We start from the raw sequence: 17922 nt of genomic DNA, 5'->3' as shown, positions 1-17922 counted from the left end.
AAAATCAATGCTGACTCTGTGGTGTAGCAGCAATGTCACCTCTGCCAGCTGGGCTAGTTCCTGATGCTTTTCCTGTGGCTTATCATGAGCTGCTGGCTCCTCTTCTGAGGAGTCACAGGGAGCAGAAACGCATGCCAGTGAGTGAATGAGCTCTGCAATACAGATTGTTTCAGATAAGACGTGACCTCATTACAGGACAGTGTTCTAGCTCCCACCTCTTTGCCAAAGAGTAATCCGTGGTTTAAGAACCTAGCTTTAAGGGAAGGGAACTGGATGGTTTTGGTAGCATGGTAATGAGGTTGATTTGTCTAATCTCCACTGGATATCCGTCCAGAACAGGTACTTGTCCAGAATCCTGTCTCCTTTGGCAGCTTTTGTTCAGGAGAGGTCCTAGACTTGAGCCAGTTGAGCCAGCGGGTCCTGTTAAGTCAGGAATACGAATGCTATGAGGAGAGGAAGGCTAGGACTGGAACAGAAGGTGGGGGGGAAGGAGGGCAGCTGGCCAGGGCTAAATCTATGAAGAATTGTATAGGGCTACATTGCTGCAGATCAAAACTGAGGGGTTTGAGGTTGTGGGTTTTGTTTTTTTTTTTGGCAGAGGTTAGAATATTTTGTTACGATTCTAATAGAAGGGAGCATTTGAATGGTGGTTGGGTGGGAAGGAGCTTGCACAGTAATGGTTTGTGCTATCTCCAGCTCTGGTCATTTTAGTGCTTCAGTTTTAAGTGTAGCAGTGTTCACCAGTGTTCCTTTTCAACTCCTGCCCCTCCATGTTTTAAGCTAAGCAGGCACTCAAGCAAAACTAAATAGACCAAAAGGTTTGGGGACGTTGGAGTTCTCAGCATTCTGCGTAGCCACGACTGGGAAAAGGGAAGTGCTTGTGCAATTCCTCTGCCAACTTTTTATTTTCAGTGGACAACAGGTTACACAGATCTGTTCTGCTGTGGTGTAGGAGACATTGTCTTGATCCATCCGTGACAGTTGCCTCAGGGATATGTTGTTTCCACTGTGGTGGGACTAAAGGCAGTGCCCCCCGCCTCTGTGTCATTCTAAATTGCACAGCAAGTCCATGTTGTAGAGCTGTCTACTTGGCTTTGCCCTGGAGGATACTCCTGCATGTTTTGTGCCCAGCATTGTGGTTTCTTTAATGTTCTCCTGTTTCCTTTCTCTTTTTTTATTTACTGAACTTGCGTGTTTTGTTTGTGTTTGTGTTTTAATTCCCTGCCATGCTAGCTCCCCCTCTCTCCACCGGGGACGGCAGCTCAGTGCTTGAAGGACGGAGGCACAGTGAGAGCAAAACACAGACTGAGTCCATGCAGTCCCAGCTTTCTCTCTGTTTCTCAGCCAGTAAGTCCAGGGGTGCAGTGCTTCACAGCATCTTTTTCCCACCCCTCCCTCCACCTTTCCCATTTCTCCTTCCCCAAGATTTTTCCTTTCCTCAACTTCCTTCCAGAATGTTGATTTTTCATTTCCAGTACTCCAGAACAAAAAGAAATCATCTCCCTTCCTGCAAAATACCCTCCTTTGCACACTGAAAATTTCCAAACCTTTCCTCCCTTTTTGGAAAAAAACCCCAGAACCTCATTCTAGCTAATTGCATTCCCTTGCTTTCATCTGGGTGAGACGTGGAGTTCTCTGCAGAGACGCTGCCTTTCGGGGTTTCCTCGGGCAAGTCACTGCATCTCTTAGTTTTCCTTGTGGTAAATGGGGTCAGTGGTGCAGGTCTGCTTATGGAGGGGCTGCGTGAGGCTGAATTCAGTCTTGCTGGTCAAGAACTTCTGAGCACCCCAGACATGGATGGTGCTCGGGAAGTACAAAAGGAACGAAAACCAGGTTTTTACAGACTGCTTCAAGGATGCTTTGGAAGGGAGGCTGTGGCTGCTGGAAGACCCCTCAGCATTTCTGAATCCGTTGTCAGGTGCTCTGAGTGAAAATCCTTGGGTAGTGTTGGCTCTGAGGGGCATCTCTCTGTTGTGAGCTTTACCTTGCATGTCTGTCTTGCTAGCTCAGCGAGCTGGTACCGTGGTCTGCCAGTTACGGTACCATCTGCCTGATCTCTCCTGAACTGACTGCCTCCGTAGAGGAGCCTGTGGCTGAAAAACTCTGACAATGGATATGAAAAAAGCGAGTAGGTTGGAGAATATCTAGGTGGGTTTCCCAGCCTTTCCCCTGCACAGACATACCATACTAGCTGCCTGATGGTTTAAAGCTATAATGGAAGGATCCTTAATGTGAGTTGGGAACGCCTGGAGTATTTGATTCTGTTGAGGTCAGCCTGGGAAGGAAGGAACAGGCATGCCCTCTTCTTGTCTCCTCCTGTCTTCCTTCCCTGGTTTCCTGCACACAGCACCAGTATCTCATACGATGCAGCAGTCGGAGCCTCTCTGTTGCTTATTTTTGAAGTAGCTCTAAGTATGTCAAACTGCTGGTTCAGGAGGTGCAGTAGGAAAGGTGTTTTGCCCAGCCAGAACGGAAGGGAAATGATCTCTTCTGAAGTCCTTTTTGCTGTGAACTGTCCATCACTGCTTGCTTAACTCCTTCCTCTTGCTCATAGCAAGACCCTGCCTGGTACACTGAGGAGAGCCAAATCCCTTCTCTGCCAAGCGGGATAGCGTTCTCCTACCCTGTGCCCCTCAGAGTTGAGATTTGCAGTGATTTGGATGCCCTACTTTCTTTCCCTTTCATTCGCATCTCATACTTGCCCTCGCGCTGCTCTGTCACGACCCTGACCAGCGTTTTAGGTCACCGTCAAACCACCTCCAGCAGCATTAGTGCGGTTCCTGCTGTGCTCTGAGGGGTCTTCTGCACCGGTGCCAGGGTGGTCCCCTCTGAGCCGCGTCCAGCCCGGCTGACGTGTGCGTGACAGCGGCAGGGGAGCGGGTAGAGGTTGCTGGGACGTGGATGTCTTCGTGTGCTGACCGGGGTTGGGGCTGTGTGTGTCTGTACTTCTTTGTTGGTTTTTATTTTGCTTTCTGGTTTCTGTTTGTTTATTATTTTAATGCTTACATTTGTTTTGCAGCTACACAGTCTTGTGAAGAGAAGCTTCTTGCCTGGGACAGCCCAGGGCAGACATTGGAGTTAGAGCGCGCTCGGTCGGAGCCTTTGCTAACTCCAGTAGTTCCCTTTGTACTTAACCGCGCACCGTGTAAGTTAGCAGCCGGGCAGCAGTAGCGGAGTAGTGCGACTAGCGCTAGTCACCCTAGACGCGCAGCTCCCCGCCGCCTTCTCTCCACCTCCGAGCCCCTCCCGCCGCCTCCGTCCGGAGCGCCCGGGAGCTCGCCGCCGCCGCCAGCTGGTCCCGGCGGCCGCAGGGCCGCGGGCAGCCAGGCGCAGGCACGGCGGGGCCGGCGGCTCCCGCCCGGGGCGGCTCCCGGGGCGGCTGCAGGGAGCGGCGGCGGCCGCCGGGGGGCGCCGCGGGGCCGGCGGGCGGGCGGGGCCGTGGGAGGCGGGGGCGGCCCGGGGCTGCCCCACACCGCCGGCTCCCCGCGGCCGGCGGGGAGAGCCCGCCGTGAGCTCTGCCCGCCGTGAGCTGAGCCCGCCGCGCAGCCTGAGCTCCGCCGAAGGCGCTGCCGTGGCCGCCGCCGCGCCCGCGGTGTGCCCACCTGCGGTCTCCCGCCGGCGGTGCCGCTGCAGCGGTGCTGGCAGGCGGCTGCAGCGGGGCCGCCTCTTCGGTTACTCAAAAAAAGACAGCAGGGTAGCCGTGAGTTGCACTTTTATACCTGTGCTGGTGTGTGCTTGCCTCCCGTTTGTGCCCCTCTTGCGGTGGAAGTCGGGAGGCCCCGTGGATTCATCAGGAGCGGCAGGCACAAATGCCTTCCCCCGTGACATCCCGAGGCTCTCTGTCCTTCAGAGGGCATGGATCATGTCCTTCACAGGACAAAATGGATCACCTCCTGTGTGCTGGTTGTGGCTTGGGACATGTAGTAAAAGCCAGAAGACGAGCACAGTCTGATGGAGTGGACTGGTGTTGAAAGGTAGGGTTGATGCTGCCGCATAGTGACCCTTGGGAAAGGGGTGCAGCTCTCCTTGGGATGGGTCAGCGCAGGGTGGCTGTGGTCTGCAGATTGCCTCGCTCATCCCAAATAGAGCCTTTCCCATGAACTCCATCTTCCAGACATTGCACGCATTTGTGTGTGCTATGCGTGGGAGGGAGGTCCTATAAGTAGCCTTGCTTCATGCGGAAGCAATTCCAGATGACTTGCTTGTAAAGACATTTTTCACAATATACATAGCCCACTCTGTCTTTTTGATTCATTCCCTGTATACATCTTTTCCACATTTTGTGGAAAAGATGTATACAGCCTGAGTGGCAAAACCAGCTCCCTTAATATTATAAGCCAGTTGTCCCCTGTCTGAGATGTTTCTGTGGCTGGCCAGGTAGTATAATTCTCTTAATTGATTTCCATAGTTGCTGCAGACATCTTTCATACCCAGTGAGATTATCATTGTGTTGCTCTTCAGCTGCACTTATCAATGGTGGGATGAGATGCACACGTGGATGGAAGTTTACAGGGGAGGGCAGTTCAGACTAGCATCTCCTGGCATTTAGGGTGGCATTCAGCTTCCCTGACTTGGACATCTGAAGATGGTAGGTTGGATTTAAACACCATCCCCCTAATGATAGGCATCCAAGATGCCTGAGGGGAGACTTCCAGAAGCACCTGCTTCCTTCGGGCCTAAAGGAGGCACAGTCAGGTGACTGGTTCCATTTCAGACACCTACATTTTAGATGTCTAAGGGCACATAAATTCCACTTCTGATGGCAGGAATTGTAAATTATTTGGTAATATTGAAGATAATGCTAGAGCACCTCCTAAATGCTTGTACAATGTGCAGGATATTCTACCTACAGGGGAAGTGTGGAGAAGGCTGAAGAGATGTGAGGGTGTGCATACAGGCTTATGCATATAGATGGTGCACGTAAAGTCATAGAACTAGAATTGTGTTAGTTAACAGAGCCGACCCAAACCTTGCGAGCATTTAGGACTCTTGAAATCAGCATGGGAGATGGAACACCTCAGAGAGGATGTGACCTGGGCAATCAGCTGTGGGAAACCAAGAAAAGAGAGCGCAGAGGTGCTGGCCAGAGAGGGGCCAAATAACAGCAGCCAGGTAGCCCCTCTCTTCATTTGTCTTGAAGTCCAGTGTGCTGGGTTGGGCTAGTGTCAATGCTGTCAGAGTGCTAAAAAGAATTGTGCCATAGGGATTGGCGGAAGCTAGCTGCCTGAGGAACGGAGTGTGTACTAGTATATATAGCTAGGACCTGTTCATCCAACCCATCCATCCTGCTGCGGTTGTCTTTCTAGCTTGCGGAAGTCATCCCTACATGTCCCAGTTGCTTGTTTGCAGCATTCGTAATAGCTGAGATATTGGTGATGGTGATAGGCAAGTTGCTGGGAGACTGTTTCTAATTGGCTTGATCTGTGTGCTGGCAGCCATTTGTATATGACTACTGTGGTGAAGGGTTTCCACATCTTAAACTGCCAGACAAGTGCTTCACGTTGGCAGATTTACTGACATTCATTGGTGAGACTCCCCAGAAGCACCTCAGGCTGTCATTCAGGAGACACCTCTGGTGCCTTAGACCTTTCTAGAAGAAAAAAAATTGAATATGACATCTTTATTTCCTTTCTCCCTGCATTATGGGATCACCATTCCCCTTTCATACCACTGCCCCCCTATTCTCATGTGGATGGCTGTCATTACTGCATATCTCCAGAATGCAGGGAGCAGCATCCTATGAGATCTAGACTAACGGTGCTCTGCAAGTTGCTTGTAGGAAGCACCCGTAGCCCCATATTCCCACTGAAGTCTTATGCACTGTTAAATTGCTTTTTCTTCTTGTTCACAGTGCGTAAGCAAGAGATCATTAAGATAACAGAGCAGCTGATAGAAGCCATCAACAATGGAGACTTTGAGGCTTATACGTAAGTATGGATGTTTTCTGACAGGCTGTTTATCAGTTTGTGTGCAAGTGATGTTCTGGCTCCTGGGTATGAGGAGTTGTCATGCAGTCAGGGATGGTAAAAAGTTTTATGCTTTTTAGCCTCCATCAATTAGGAGTAGGGATACGGTAGAGCTCTCTAAATGAACATCAAGTAGAAGTCAGTTATCAAACAGTAACAGGAGCAACAAAAGGAAAATGCCCTGGCCTTGTAAGAAAAGTAGCGGGGAGGGCAGTGTGATGGGCAGAAAGAGAATAAAAGAAGAGCCAGGAACCTACAGGCTTGTTTTATGTGAAACGCCAACTAGCACCAACTCTGTGTTGTTGCAGTAGGACCGAGTCCTCCAGGAACTTAGCCCTTGGAGTAGGGAAATAGTTAGGTTGGCACAGGGTGTGAGTCAAATGCCACACCAGCGTTTCATTGTGTAAATAGCCCTTGGGCTCAAAGGCAGATTGTAAGCCTGTGGTGCTTCTCTTTGCAGAAAAATCTGTGATCCTGGCTTGACCTCATTTGAACCTGAAGCACTGGGGAACCTGGTTGAAGGAATGGATTTCCATAAGTTTTACTTTGAGAACTGTGAGTGGGTAGATTTGGTAACATGAACAGCTTTCTCTCTAATCTTCCTTTATGCCATATTTTGGGGGGGAAAACTGTCGTTGTTTTTACTGGTTATCAGAACCAGGAAGAACTTGATTGTGCATGGGTTATGATGCATTCATAAGAGCCAGCATGCTTTCTCTCAAAAGCCTTTTTCAGCAACAATTTCAATTTGAAACCCCAGATACCTTCATCGTAGGCATACAGTTTGCCTGGTGCAAATATTTTGTAAGCATGGGCTGCAGGAGCTTTAAAAGTTTGAGGTACCGGATTTCCTGCTGATATGGCAATGGAAAAAATGAGCATATTTTGATGGAAACAACATGTATGTTTGGGGTAGACATACTGAATGGTCAGACCTAAAGACAGTCATGCACATCAGTCATGCCTTTGCTTTGAGTTTTCCCTGGACAGTTTCAAAATTCTTAACACCTAATTGAACCCGTTATGTGGATAAAAGGGTCACCTTGTCAGCCTGGGGCAGGAAAAAGAGTTGGGAGAAATGCTATCATTTATACTAGTGAATTTGACTCCCTTCCTGGATGTCTCCACAGGATGAGATAATTGCAATTTAAATCTTGAGCTGTAGAATTTGTTGTATTTTGGGGGTTAGGTCCAGGTCCTTAGTATAGGCAATTCCGAGTGCTCCAAGTATGCAGAGACTTCGTCTCTCTCAAAAGTCTGTTCTGGAGTGGTTTTTGCACTTCTCTGAGGCTTGTTCATATTTAATGCAGGCCTAGCTTAAAGATCTCCTGATTATTGACTCCTTTGCAACGATATTCTGTAATTAAAAGATCTTTTTCCCGTAACTGAAGAAACAGCAGCACTGATGTTGAAAAAGTGGCGAGTATGCTTTGCAGAGGAAGTGGGAGCAAAGGGGCCGGGGGATTCTAGCAATGATAAGCGTGCAGTTCCTAAGGAGAAGAACAGGTGATGGGGGAAAGAATTGCTCTGATTTTGCGTGGAAAATTGCAGGAACAATTTTTATTGTGTCCCAGAATCCAGTGGAAGGTGAGTAGAATACGAAAGAGGTTGGAGGATATGGGGGCTGTTCCTTCGTACTAGTAAAATGAAGCTGATGGTTTTGCATGTTCTGCCAGTATTGTCGAAGAACAGCAAGCCAATACACACCACCATCCTGAACCCCCACGTCCATGTCATTGGTGAAGATGCTGCCTGCATCGCATACATCCGCCTGACACAGTACATCGATGGCCAAGGCCGGCCCCGCACCACGCAGTCTGAAGAGACCCGCGTCTGGCACCGCCGAGATGGCAAGTGGCTGAATGTCCACTACCACTGCTCTGGAGCTCCTGCAGCACCTCTCCAGTGAAGATCAAATACGGGTATGGACTGTCGGGGAAGGAGTATATCATACATGCAGTTAAGGCTGCTGTTTGTGGGAATTCAGTATTCAAGGCTGTTTAGCTGGCTGTAAGAGAACCATTTTTAGCTGTGGGTAGGCTAAAAGCTTCTGCTGATCAGTTGGTGTTCCTTTCTCTAAGCCCTGCCCTCTGGACTCAGTAGGATTATCTGCCACTCCTGACAAACTGGAGTCATGTGCCAGACGGTTGTTCCTGAGCATAGCTACCCTTGTAGCAGCAGTGCTTCCTCCCAGGTACTCAGCTCTGTGCTCGGACAGAGCAGAGGGGAAGAGTAGCTCATGCTGTGCACAGGTTTGCTGTTTCCCAGCTGTCAGGGATCTACCTGTACATGCTGGTGATTTCAGAGGACTTTTTTGATGAGAATGTCATATTCTAGACAGAATATTGTAAAATCTATATGGAACAATTTCAATGCCATAAGCGTAAAGATTTATTCATATAAATTTTACTACTGGTTTTCTGATTAGCAGAAGCTATTTACTGTACAATGTTAAGAAAACTCAGAGGGAAAAATAAATCTAAACAAAGAATACTCTTAGAGGATTTAAAATATCCCCCAATTAGCTTGCCAGAATTCAGCACTGGAGGAAACTTTGATTATAAAATTTGACATGAAGAAACTATTGTTGCTTGCTCCTGAAGGACAGCAGATCCATTTACTTCTGCAGCATTTAGGCATTCTTGTTTATTGCCTTACTGTTTCTTTTAGATGTAAAAATTCTTTCTGCCTCCTTTCATTTTATGCTGAAGTATGTCACATTCATTTTAAAGATCTAAGTTTTCTAATCTTAGGACCTTTTTACTAAATATTTTCTATTTAAGAGCAAACACAAAAACCATCTACACCTGGGAGATAAGCTTTTTTTTTTTTTAATGTGGTCATCTGAGGATGAACCACTCAAATATAGTTACTACTTGAGTCCTAGTCTTGTCTACTACTTGGGACTAAGCCCAAAGTAGTTTTCATTCTTAGGTGTTGTGAGGGATTCAACCCTACTGAAGGCAATGGAAAGGAATGTGAACTATCACAAGCAAACTGCAGAGGTCACAGATGGAATTTGAAAAGCAAAAGCCGGTTGGGGGCACCAGAAACAGGGAAGCTTTCAAGAGAGCCGGACAATCAGCTAAATTTCCAGGTAGTAAGGCAGTGAGAAGGAAAAAGCCTTTGCAGGGAAACAAAAAATAACTTACTTCAATCAGTTTTCATCACAGAGATGTTAGGGAGACTTCTGTCCTGGATTTAGTCCAAAAAAAGATGCAGAAGAAATCATTAAATTAAAGATTGGTAAGGCTCAGTGGCTATGCCTAGGAGTTCTGAGGAAGCTTAGGAATGCAGAGTCTTAGCTGCTACAGAAGAGGCATGTTTCCTTGACTTGGCTGCTGAAATGTTGCACCTCCTCCAAAAATATGTGCTGGAGGGTTTCTGAAAACTGGAGGGCAGAAGCCATTTCCAAACCACAAAATGTTGGTTAAAACAATATTTTAAAAAACCTATAAACTAAATGAAGTTGAAATATTTGCATGCATTTCTGGGTTCTGAAGGAGGTGTAATCACGTGCACTTATGAGTGGGGTCAGTGTGGGCAGCCCCCATCTGAACACATTGCATCATTTTGGAGCAGCACTGGCCCGTGTACAGCAAAGGGTAAGGGTGAAGAAGGAATGAGGTGAATAAGAATGCTTAAATAGAACTCAGTGGTTTGTTCTCACCTGGAAGGCAGAGTTCAGTTTGGGGTAATTCATCGTAAAAGGGAACTGCAGCCATAAAAGAAGCTTGAGGTTAATCAGAGGTCTTCCATGTGAGGAGAGAGTAGGAACCAAGAAGGCAGAAGACTAGTAAGAGAGTTTGCAACAAAGATTTGCAAACTAAGAAATGGTAGAAAGAAGATTTTGACTACACTTTCATGGCAGGACAATGCTAAACAAACATGAAAAAAACCCAAACTTAAAACTGATCAAAATAAATCTGGTAGCTTGACACAAGAAGATTAGCAAGGAGGAGCCTTTGCTAAAAGCAGTCACTAGGGCTACAACTTTGCAAAACTGCAGAAAAGCTCATACATTTGTTTAATTATTAAGAACATTCAGAGACAAAATTACTAAAGAAAAAAGAAACAAACAAACAAAAAAAAAGAATGATCCTTCAGTTCAAGGCAAAAGCTAATGGGAAGTAAGGCAGAAACTGTTCCTTAGGACCAGAGCTTTTGATCACCCCTTGGGAAACTTCTTCAACTTCTGGGACATGTCACCATTAGATAGTGGTCCCAGGTCTGCTCCAATCAAGCAAGTAATTCATTTTAGCAAGTAGTTCGTTTTCATTGGCACACTCAGCCACCTGGAAGGGAAAGCGTGTGCCTCTTGTCTTCAGGGCTCTCCCCACGAGCCCCAGTCTGTGTTGTGTTAGGAAGGGTTTCTGCCTGCACCAAATAATTAGCCTGTAGAAAACGTGTTTTATTAATTGTGTATAGCTAATGTTTGGCTTTATTTCCTTCCATCTTCCATCCGGTTCTCTCTCCTTTCTGGGTGGACACTACCTCTTCCTGACTGCAGCAACTTGTGGAGATACTCAGCTGGAGGGCAATATCTTCTTAGCAAGCAGCTCTGGAGTGCCTGAGTGACAGCAACGGTCATGTCTGTTTTGACGTTAAAAAAAAAAAAAAATACAATTTACAAACAGGCAGCAGCCAAATGCACGAAACCCTGCATGCATCTGATGCTCCAGGCGCTGCCTTTCTGTTGTTTTCCATGGATCCATCGTGTCTGTTTCTGCTGTACGAAGGTGTTTTTAAATCAAAAAAAAGAAAAAAAAAAAAAAGACATGTTGTTTGTATAAAATAATAAAAAACAGGAGTAATGCTAAATAAATGACAGATTATCCAACATGCCCCCTCCCCCAGGGCTAAGAAAATGGCAGCAGCTGGAACATCTTTCAGGAATGAAGTGAGGGGGGAAGCAAAAGTGAAGGAGAGCGAAAGAGAGAGGGAGAGCAAAAAAGGAGGCGGCTTGAGCAGCGGATGGCTGAACTGTGCTCCGCAAAGCCATGGTGGAAGCTAACATCGCATTCAGGCTGTGCTGCGACTTCAATCGGTGCGAGGTGGCGAGGAGACCCCAGAGGAGCCAGTGTGAAGACTGGGGTTCAAGAGAGAGGAGGCGTTTCTCTTCCTGTTGCCTGGCAGACTGACTTCAGCCTGAGTTTCTTCTTCGATTTCTGCACAGCAAGAACGCTATGGAAAGCTGTTTGCTCGGCTGCTGGATCCCAAAACAGACTTTTTTTTTTTTTTTTAAAGAAAAAAAAACCAAAATGGGATGTTGACTTAAAACTAAAGGTGGAAGTAGGGATTAAAAAATGGGTTTAAGTGAGTATAACTTAAATAGAAGCTTGCTCTTCAGAGATACTGATTTTAGAAACAGCCACTACCTGGCCAAACATGGAGGTTTGAAGCCAGATTATTTAATTTAACAAAACAAAACAAAAAAAGCATTGCATTAAGAGCAGAGATGAAGAGGGTAACATGTATGGGATTTTCTTTTTTTTTTTTTTTTTCTTTCTAGTAGCGTAGTTGGGATCCACAGTGCTGCAGAACACGTGTTCCTTTAGGAAGCAGACAAAAAACTTAGTGTTATGTTCTTCATGAAGACTTGCACATACACTCCTATACGAGGCATAAATAGCGTGTGTTTTTTATACTGAAATATATGCACCCATAGAATTAAAGGGGTTACCTGGCCTCCTGTTTGATTCGTTTGGTCTCCGAGTAAAATAGCAATGGGAGCCAGCAGCCCCAGCCAGGTGCTTCTCCCCACCACTAACCCATCCGATGTTTGTAGGTGTCATGTTTCCTAGTGTTTATTTGGGTAATTTTTCTATTTTTTACAGTGATGTTGTAACACAGAAGACTATCAGAATAGAACCTCAAAACCCGTAGCCAAAGGACTCCAGGCCACCTCCCTGTGTTGCCTCTGGGCATTAGAGGATACCTCATGAAGCAGAGGGGAAAGGGAATTAGCACATGTGATCTGATGTTTGTCCTTTGGGCCAATTCATCATCCTTTTTCTTTGCTGCAAAAGGAGTCCATTTCCTTTATTCATTGGGTGGGGAACGTAGAAGTGTTTTGTTGACCTTACCAAGGAGGGAGCCTAGCCCCAAGAAGAACATGGCCTTTCTGGCAGACCCGATAGGATTTGTCTTGACCAAGGGAAGGCATCACTTGGAGAAATTGGGATGGGCTTTCACCTGAATTTCTGTCTACCCCTAATCATCTTTCGGACCTTTTGAGGGAGTTAAAGTTATTGCATTGACAGCATACTAAGTGTGAGGCAACCTTTTTACAGACTTACAGAAGAGAAGGAAGCCAATTTGGAATTTTAATCCTTATTTAACAGAATGCAGAAAATAAAAGCTGTTGCACAAAGTGGAGCTATCACTTCGCAACAGACAGCTCTCTGCTCCCTTTGTTAGGGAGGTGCTACCCCACGCTAGGATTAGATCAGCTAACCCCTGATGAAGGAAAAGACCATCTACACTTCCCAGGTTTGTCTGAGCAAATACCCTTTTCTTCCTCCCTCCACCACCCCAGGGAGGAGTGTGGGGACTGAACCCATGGGGGGCAAACACTAGATTTTATTATTTTGAAACATTTTTAAGACAGCACTAAGCCAGTGAGTGAAGTGGAAAAGTGAAAAGCCTTGATATTTTATTCAGATTTTTTTTAAAAACCACAAAGAGAGAGCAAACAGGAGATTACAATTATGCCATTTAAAAAAGATAAATACAAAACATTATGCATGCCTTCTTTAGGTCTGATCTTCCTTGTCTCTTTACCTGATGATTATTAAGAAAACCCTCTGTATTAAGTATCTGCATCCTTCAGAGAAAATTTAAAAAGAACAGAACTGTTGGGTTTTTTGGTTTTGCACAGTCTTGGAGACAAACTCTCTTTTGGGTTTTTTTGTTTGTTTTGTTTCCTTTTAAGTTAATGAGAACCTTAGCTTGGTATGGCCATTATCAAACACAGCTGTACACCTTTAGCATTCTTAATGTTCTCTTATGGGGCTAATATAAGCATCTATATAATATATATTATAAATATCACATTTTAAACAGGAAATGGAAGGCATTTGATGCAGAATTTTTGCATGATATAGAAATAATTAAAGTTAGCTAGTGTTTGTTTGTTTGGTCTGAATGTTGGTAGAACCTTCATAGCTTTGTTACAATGAAACCTTGAACTGAAGATATTTAATAAAATAACATTTAAACAGTGTGAAGTTTGGAGTGTCACGTTTTTCTCTTAAACCATGGGACAATGTGGAATTGGCGCTTCTGGGATAAGAATCGGTCCGCAAAGCTTTTTTTTGTGCGTGTGTCAGTAAATCATGTGATTTAAAAACGTCATGTTTAAAAAGGAAAAAAGGTAAGTGGTACCATACTTAAAGCAAAAAAATGCTAGCGTTAATAAAGGGACAACAGAAACTGTTATGAACTTTATGGCGTTTCCCTGACAGGCCATGGGACTGTAGGGGAATGTTACTTGTGTTCCTGATAGCTAACCCTTGGCAAGCCTGTACGGTTACTTCCTTTCTGGGTCTTTGTTTTCCTTCACCAATATTTCGGCCTCTGTGGGAGCAGCCATCTTGCCGTCAGGTTTGCCGATGCAAACACGCCGCACTCAAGGCGGGAGGTGGCTCTGTGCGAGCTAGCGTAGTTTGTGTCCTAGATGGGCTGCTCCTGGGGAGGCACGGAGCAGCCACTCACCTGTCCAAGTTGGCCTGCTCTAGCAGCGTAAGCCTGATTTCCTAACAGAGGGCCGAAGTTAGTTGGATTTAGCCTGTTTAGGTCCTATGCTGCCTCGTTATTAGCATTTGGGCAGGCTTCCACTGAGGCCTTGGCTCGCCGCTTTGGCATTTTTCTTCCATCTCCCGCCTCGCCCTGTTCCTGCCGCTCTCTCCAGGGCAGGCGCGCAGGGTGGGGGGCCCGGGCCTGCGGCTCCGGCCTTCCCCAGAGACCCCCACCCCGCTGGGTGCCCGGGCGCTTTTCGGAGCCTGCTGCTGCCCGCGGCCTTGCGGCAGCTGAGGTGCGTGGGGCCTGGCACGGTTACCGCTGTGACTGCACTGGGGATGCCCATCTCATTTTGGTACTGGCTGCAGCGAAGCCCGAGGGCCAGGCTGGCATCTGTGCCCCCCCCCCCCCAGCTCCTCTCAGGTGCATCTGGGAGCCTGCGGACGGGAGGGGTGGCTTTGCCTCAGCGCAGAAGGAGAGGTCGGTGTGCTTAATCCCCTTAACTGCAGCAATTACCTAGTAAATAGGTGTCACTTGCTGCTGCTTAAAGAGCTGATTGCTTTTGCTGCCTGATGAAACAGGAAGAAAATTGTCCTTAGTGTTTAAAGGGAGAAGGTAAGAGTTTTACAGCCCACTTCACCGGCACTGCCATTACAGTAGCCAAGAGAGGTTCTGCTGTCATTTCTGACATCCAAGGCAGCGTCGCTCATCAGGTGAGGTCTCTCCTGAAGCAGCTAATTGTATCTTAATGATCTTTAAAGAACTGTTGTGGTATGATCCAATATGCACTAGGAAGATACCCATAAAGTTAGTGATGATTTCCCATGTTCTAAGTATCTCTTTTAACCAGGACAAGAGTCATTTTAACGCTTACTGAGCTTATGCCAAGAATATTTATGTAGCATATATATGGGGCTTTTCAGAGGGTTCCTGTGTATGTGTGTGATTTAAGAACATTTTAAAAAGGTGATGGTGTTCCATTTAAGCTGAACTGTGTATGTTTTTACCACTTGCAAGTGCTCTATTAGTCAGTCTTGGGCAGCGGCACTGACAAAAATGTGCCCGTGGGATAGAATCTGCTCCAGAAAGGGTTCCTGTCTTATGTTTTCCTATGTTTTAGCTGACAGCAGGGATTGGAAATGGTACTTATCTGCAGTGTTGCAGCTCCAGTATTGAGCTATCAAGCAGAGATATTCTCAGAAACTTACTTTCTAGTATGCCATGTCTGGTTAAAATCTGCTCATCACATTGGATGGTGTTTTGCCATCTTCCTATGTTAAGAGAAGTATCTGAGCATGGTTTTCGAAGGTCCCTCCCTCTGTCCCAATATATGCACATGCATGCTTGTACACATAGGTTGATTACTTTTGGGGAGACCTATGATCGATGGTAGCTTTTATTTGTGCCCAGATCAGATTTCTCTTTAAACTAAGATTGGTCTGCTCTCGCTTGCTGGGCTAGTGGCACAAAGTCTGGCAGGATGCTTTTATGCCATAGTATGTATGAGAGGTGGGGAGAAGCACGAGCAGAATTAGACCTCAAGTGTCGATATCCTTTCCATTTTATTACGAAATCTGTTACCTTTTACTTATGTGTAACTGTTAATGTAGACAAATGGACAGAGCGTTTGACTAGCAATCAGGAGATTTGCGATCTGTGTCTGGTCTTGCTATGGCTCTGCGGGGTGACTGCAGCCAAGCCGCTTGTGTGCTCTGTGCTTCAGCTTCCCCATTTGTCCATGCAGATAATGACTGACCTCTGTGGAAACTGCTGGAAGAGACTGATGAACAGTGATGCAGAGCAGCTGGGTGGTATTGCTGCTACACATCACAGATGGCTTTTTTTTTTTTTTTTCCTGAGAATTTGAAAGGTTTGGGACTGCAGACTAATGCACCTGGAATGTTTGTTTATTTGGGTTTGGTATCAATTTATTTTAGAGTTGGGACAGGTGGTCCTTGGGGGCACTTAAAGTAGCTTGAGTGCAGGGTTATGAATTTTTCCCTTGAGATCCTTAGCGCCTGAGAACTCCTCACCTGCAGGAATGCCCTGCCTGCCAGTAAGGAATAGGAATTAACCAGTTGGTGTGTAGTATTATGAAGAATGGTAAGCAAGCAATTTCTTTTATACTTAACAATTATTAGAAAACAAAAATGCATAGCCTCGTGGTTTTTAAGACAACCTGGCCACAGTGAAAGGATGCAAATAATTAAGTCAATAAAATCACAGTCTGAAAGTTCCTTATGCCACAGTGGGGTCCTCTAAAGCACAGGTGGATGGGGAGAGAGGGAAAGGTTGTTGTCCCTAATCTGTGACAATTTACATAATTTTACTATAATTACCTATGAATGGATGCACAGGATGACATTTATTCACAGCAAACCTTTTTGTTAATGCATCCTACAACTGCAGAGTTGGGATTTGGCCAGTTCTTGTTGGGATGAAATACTGTTTCATCATGATTTATTTCTCCTTCTTGTTTCTGTGGAAAAGCGTAGCGTTCATACCAGCAGAGGATAGCCTGCAAAAATGGCATCAGGGCTGTGCTTCAGAGGCCTTGGTTACCTTGGAACATCCTACAGGTTGTATCAGTAGTTATAGTAGTGCTACTGCTGTGTGGTTGTTCCTGTTCCAAAAAGCAATTATTTATTTGCTACTACACGTTTAGAAGTTCAAAATAAACTGGAAAAAGTCCTTGCACAAGAAGGACATGTTCTACTCATGTGTCGCTTGAAACTCATTGCTTTGGATTTACCATATTTTTCTTGTATAAAAAAAAGCCCAAACTTCGAGGTAGATTGTCTTAATTATTTTTCAGAATTGTAAACAGATTTTAACCTTGTTCATTCCAAAACAGTATTAATGCTGAAAATATTTTAAATATCATAAGCCAGCAAATTGTGAACATCTTCCATCTTTTACAATCTAATCAGTTCAGGTAGATGTGGCACTTTGGGACATGGTTTAGTCTAGTCTACCCTTAATTGGTTTAGTGGTGGACTTGGTAATGTTAGGTTAATGGTTGGACTGGATGATCTTAAAGGTCTTTTCCAACCTAAACTATTCTATGATTCTAAGTAAAAAATCTTCCATACATATTAGAAATAATTCATTGAGCTTCCACATAAATGGTTAACACATTCAATCTTTTATACAGTATTATTCTTTGATCTTCTCTTTTGAAAGAAATGGGCTTCCTGACCCATTAAGACTTCAATAGAAGTGGGCAAATAGAAATACTCATTATAACTCACTTTTTTTCACTGAATATCCAGGGAAGGAGTGTGTGTGTGTTTATGTCACCTTAAGAAGGAGAAAAAGTTGCTTCAGAGAAGTGCAGTGTTAGCAGGGATAGCATGTACTAAGTGAGCTCTGCACAGAGCAATAGGATAGCCTGGAAGGTGGAAAGGGAGTAACAAAGCCAACCACTCGGTGTGGTTTGGAGTGTGAGGAGGCTGGTGTGGGGAAGAGAGCGGAGATGCAAGATGGATTTAAGGGTGTCTTGCAAGTGAGCAGAGGAAGCTACATATAAGGTAGCTAGAAAGACAAAGATGACGGAGGGATTGAGAGTTCTGATGTGGTGAAAGGAGAAGGAAGGCGGGTGAATTCTGCTCTGGTGGTTTGAGGAGGGAGGAGGAGTTTGGAGAGATGGGGCATATTTGGGGTGGTTTCTTCCACTGCAGTTTTAAATGGAATTTTAAGCCAGTATTGTTGCACCTGTATAGTGTACTATAGTGTACAACATACACTCCTGTCAATGATTCCCCTCCCTCAGTGCAACTGAGATTGGTTGGTCTGGGGGAGAACTACCAAAAAAACCCTATTTTTATACCGGAATATCAACCTGTGGTTTGAAACGGTAAATCCAGTTTCACAGAATGTAGTACTGGATCATAAATGCTACAGGCACATGACACACGGTGCTGAACTGCCGCAGATTCCCTCTGTTGGCTCAGATTTACTCAGCTGTTTTGGAAAGTGCAAGGTCTGTGGTAGATCGGGTATCACCTGCTGCTGCCACGCTAGCTGCTTCGGGATGGCTGCAGGCAGTGGGACGGTATTTAATCTGATGTAAGCACTGTGGTACGTGTTTGGGTTAATTCAACAGAAATGCAATCATGTGTTCACATATGTGCTGCTGGTTATTTTGGCAGTGTGCGGTCCCGGTTTGATGGGACCGCGGCCTGGGTGCAGGTGGTGGGAGCCGCTGCCTCGTCAG

The 17922-nt window shown here is 45.6% G+C and overlaps 1 protein-coding gene across 3 annotated transcripts in view; it reads left to right on the top strand.

Moving 5' to 3' along the window:
• The window catches only part of CAMK2G (calcium/calmodulin dependent protein kinase II gamma), a 121143-nt gene extending 109940 nt beyond the window's left edge, over positions 1 to 11203 (top strand). For 2 of the 3 annotated variants that reach the window (XM_075717420.1, XM_075717419.1), the window contains 4 exons: positions 5852 to 5927; positions 6427 to 6521; positions 7643 to 7888; positions 10477 to 11203. In XM_075717420.1, coding sequence (XP_075573535.1) covers positions 5852 to 5927; positions 6427 to 6521; positions 7643 to 7875 — 404 coding nt within the window. In that variant the 3' untranslated portion in view covers positions 7876 to 7888; positions 10477 to 11203. Of the gene's footprint in view, positions 1 to 1233; positions 1348 to 5851; positions 5928 to 6426; positions 6522 to 7642; positions 7889 to 10476 lie in introns of all 3 variants that reach the window. The other variant, XM_075717418.1, reaches the window with a different exon arrangement.
• Positions 11204 to 17922: the final 6719 nt, after the last annotated feature.

The sequence above is a fragment of the Pelecanus crispus genome, chromosome 10, assembly GCF_030463565.1.
Source record: "Pelecanus crispus isolate bPelCri1 chromosome 10, bPelCri1.pri, whole genome shotgun sequence".
NCBI classification, from domain to species: Eukaryota; Metazoa; Chordata; class Aves; order Pelecaniformes; family Pelecanidae; genus Pelecanus; species Pelecanus crispus.
Note: the sequence above shows the minus strand (reverse complement) of the source record. Positions and strands in the feature narration are given on the sequence as shown.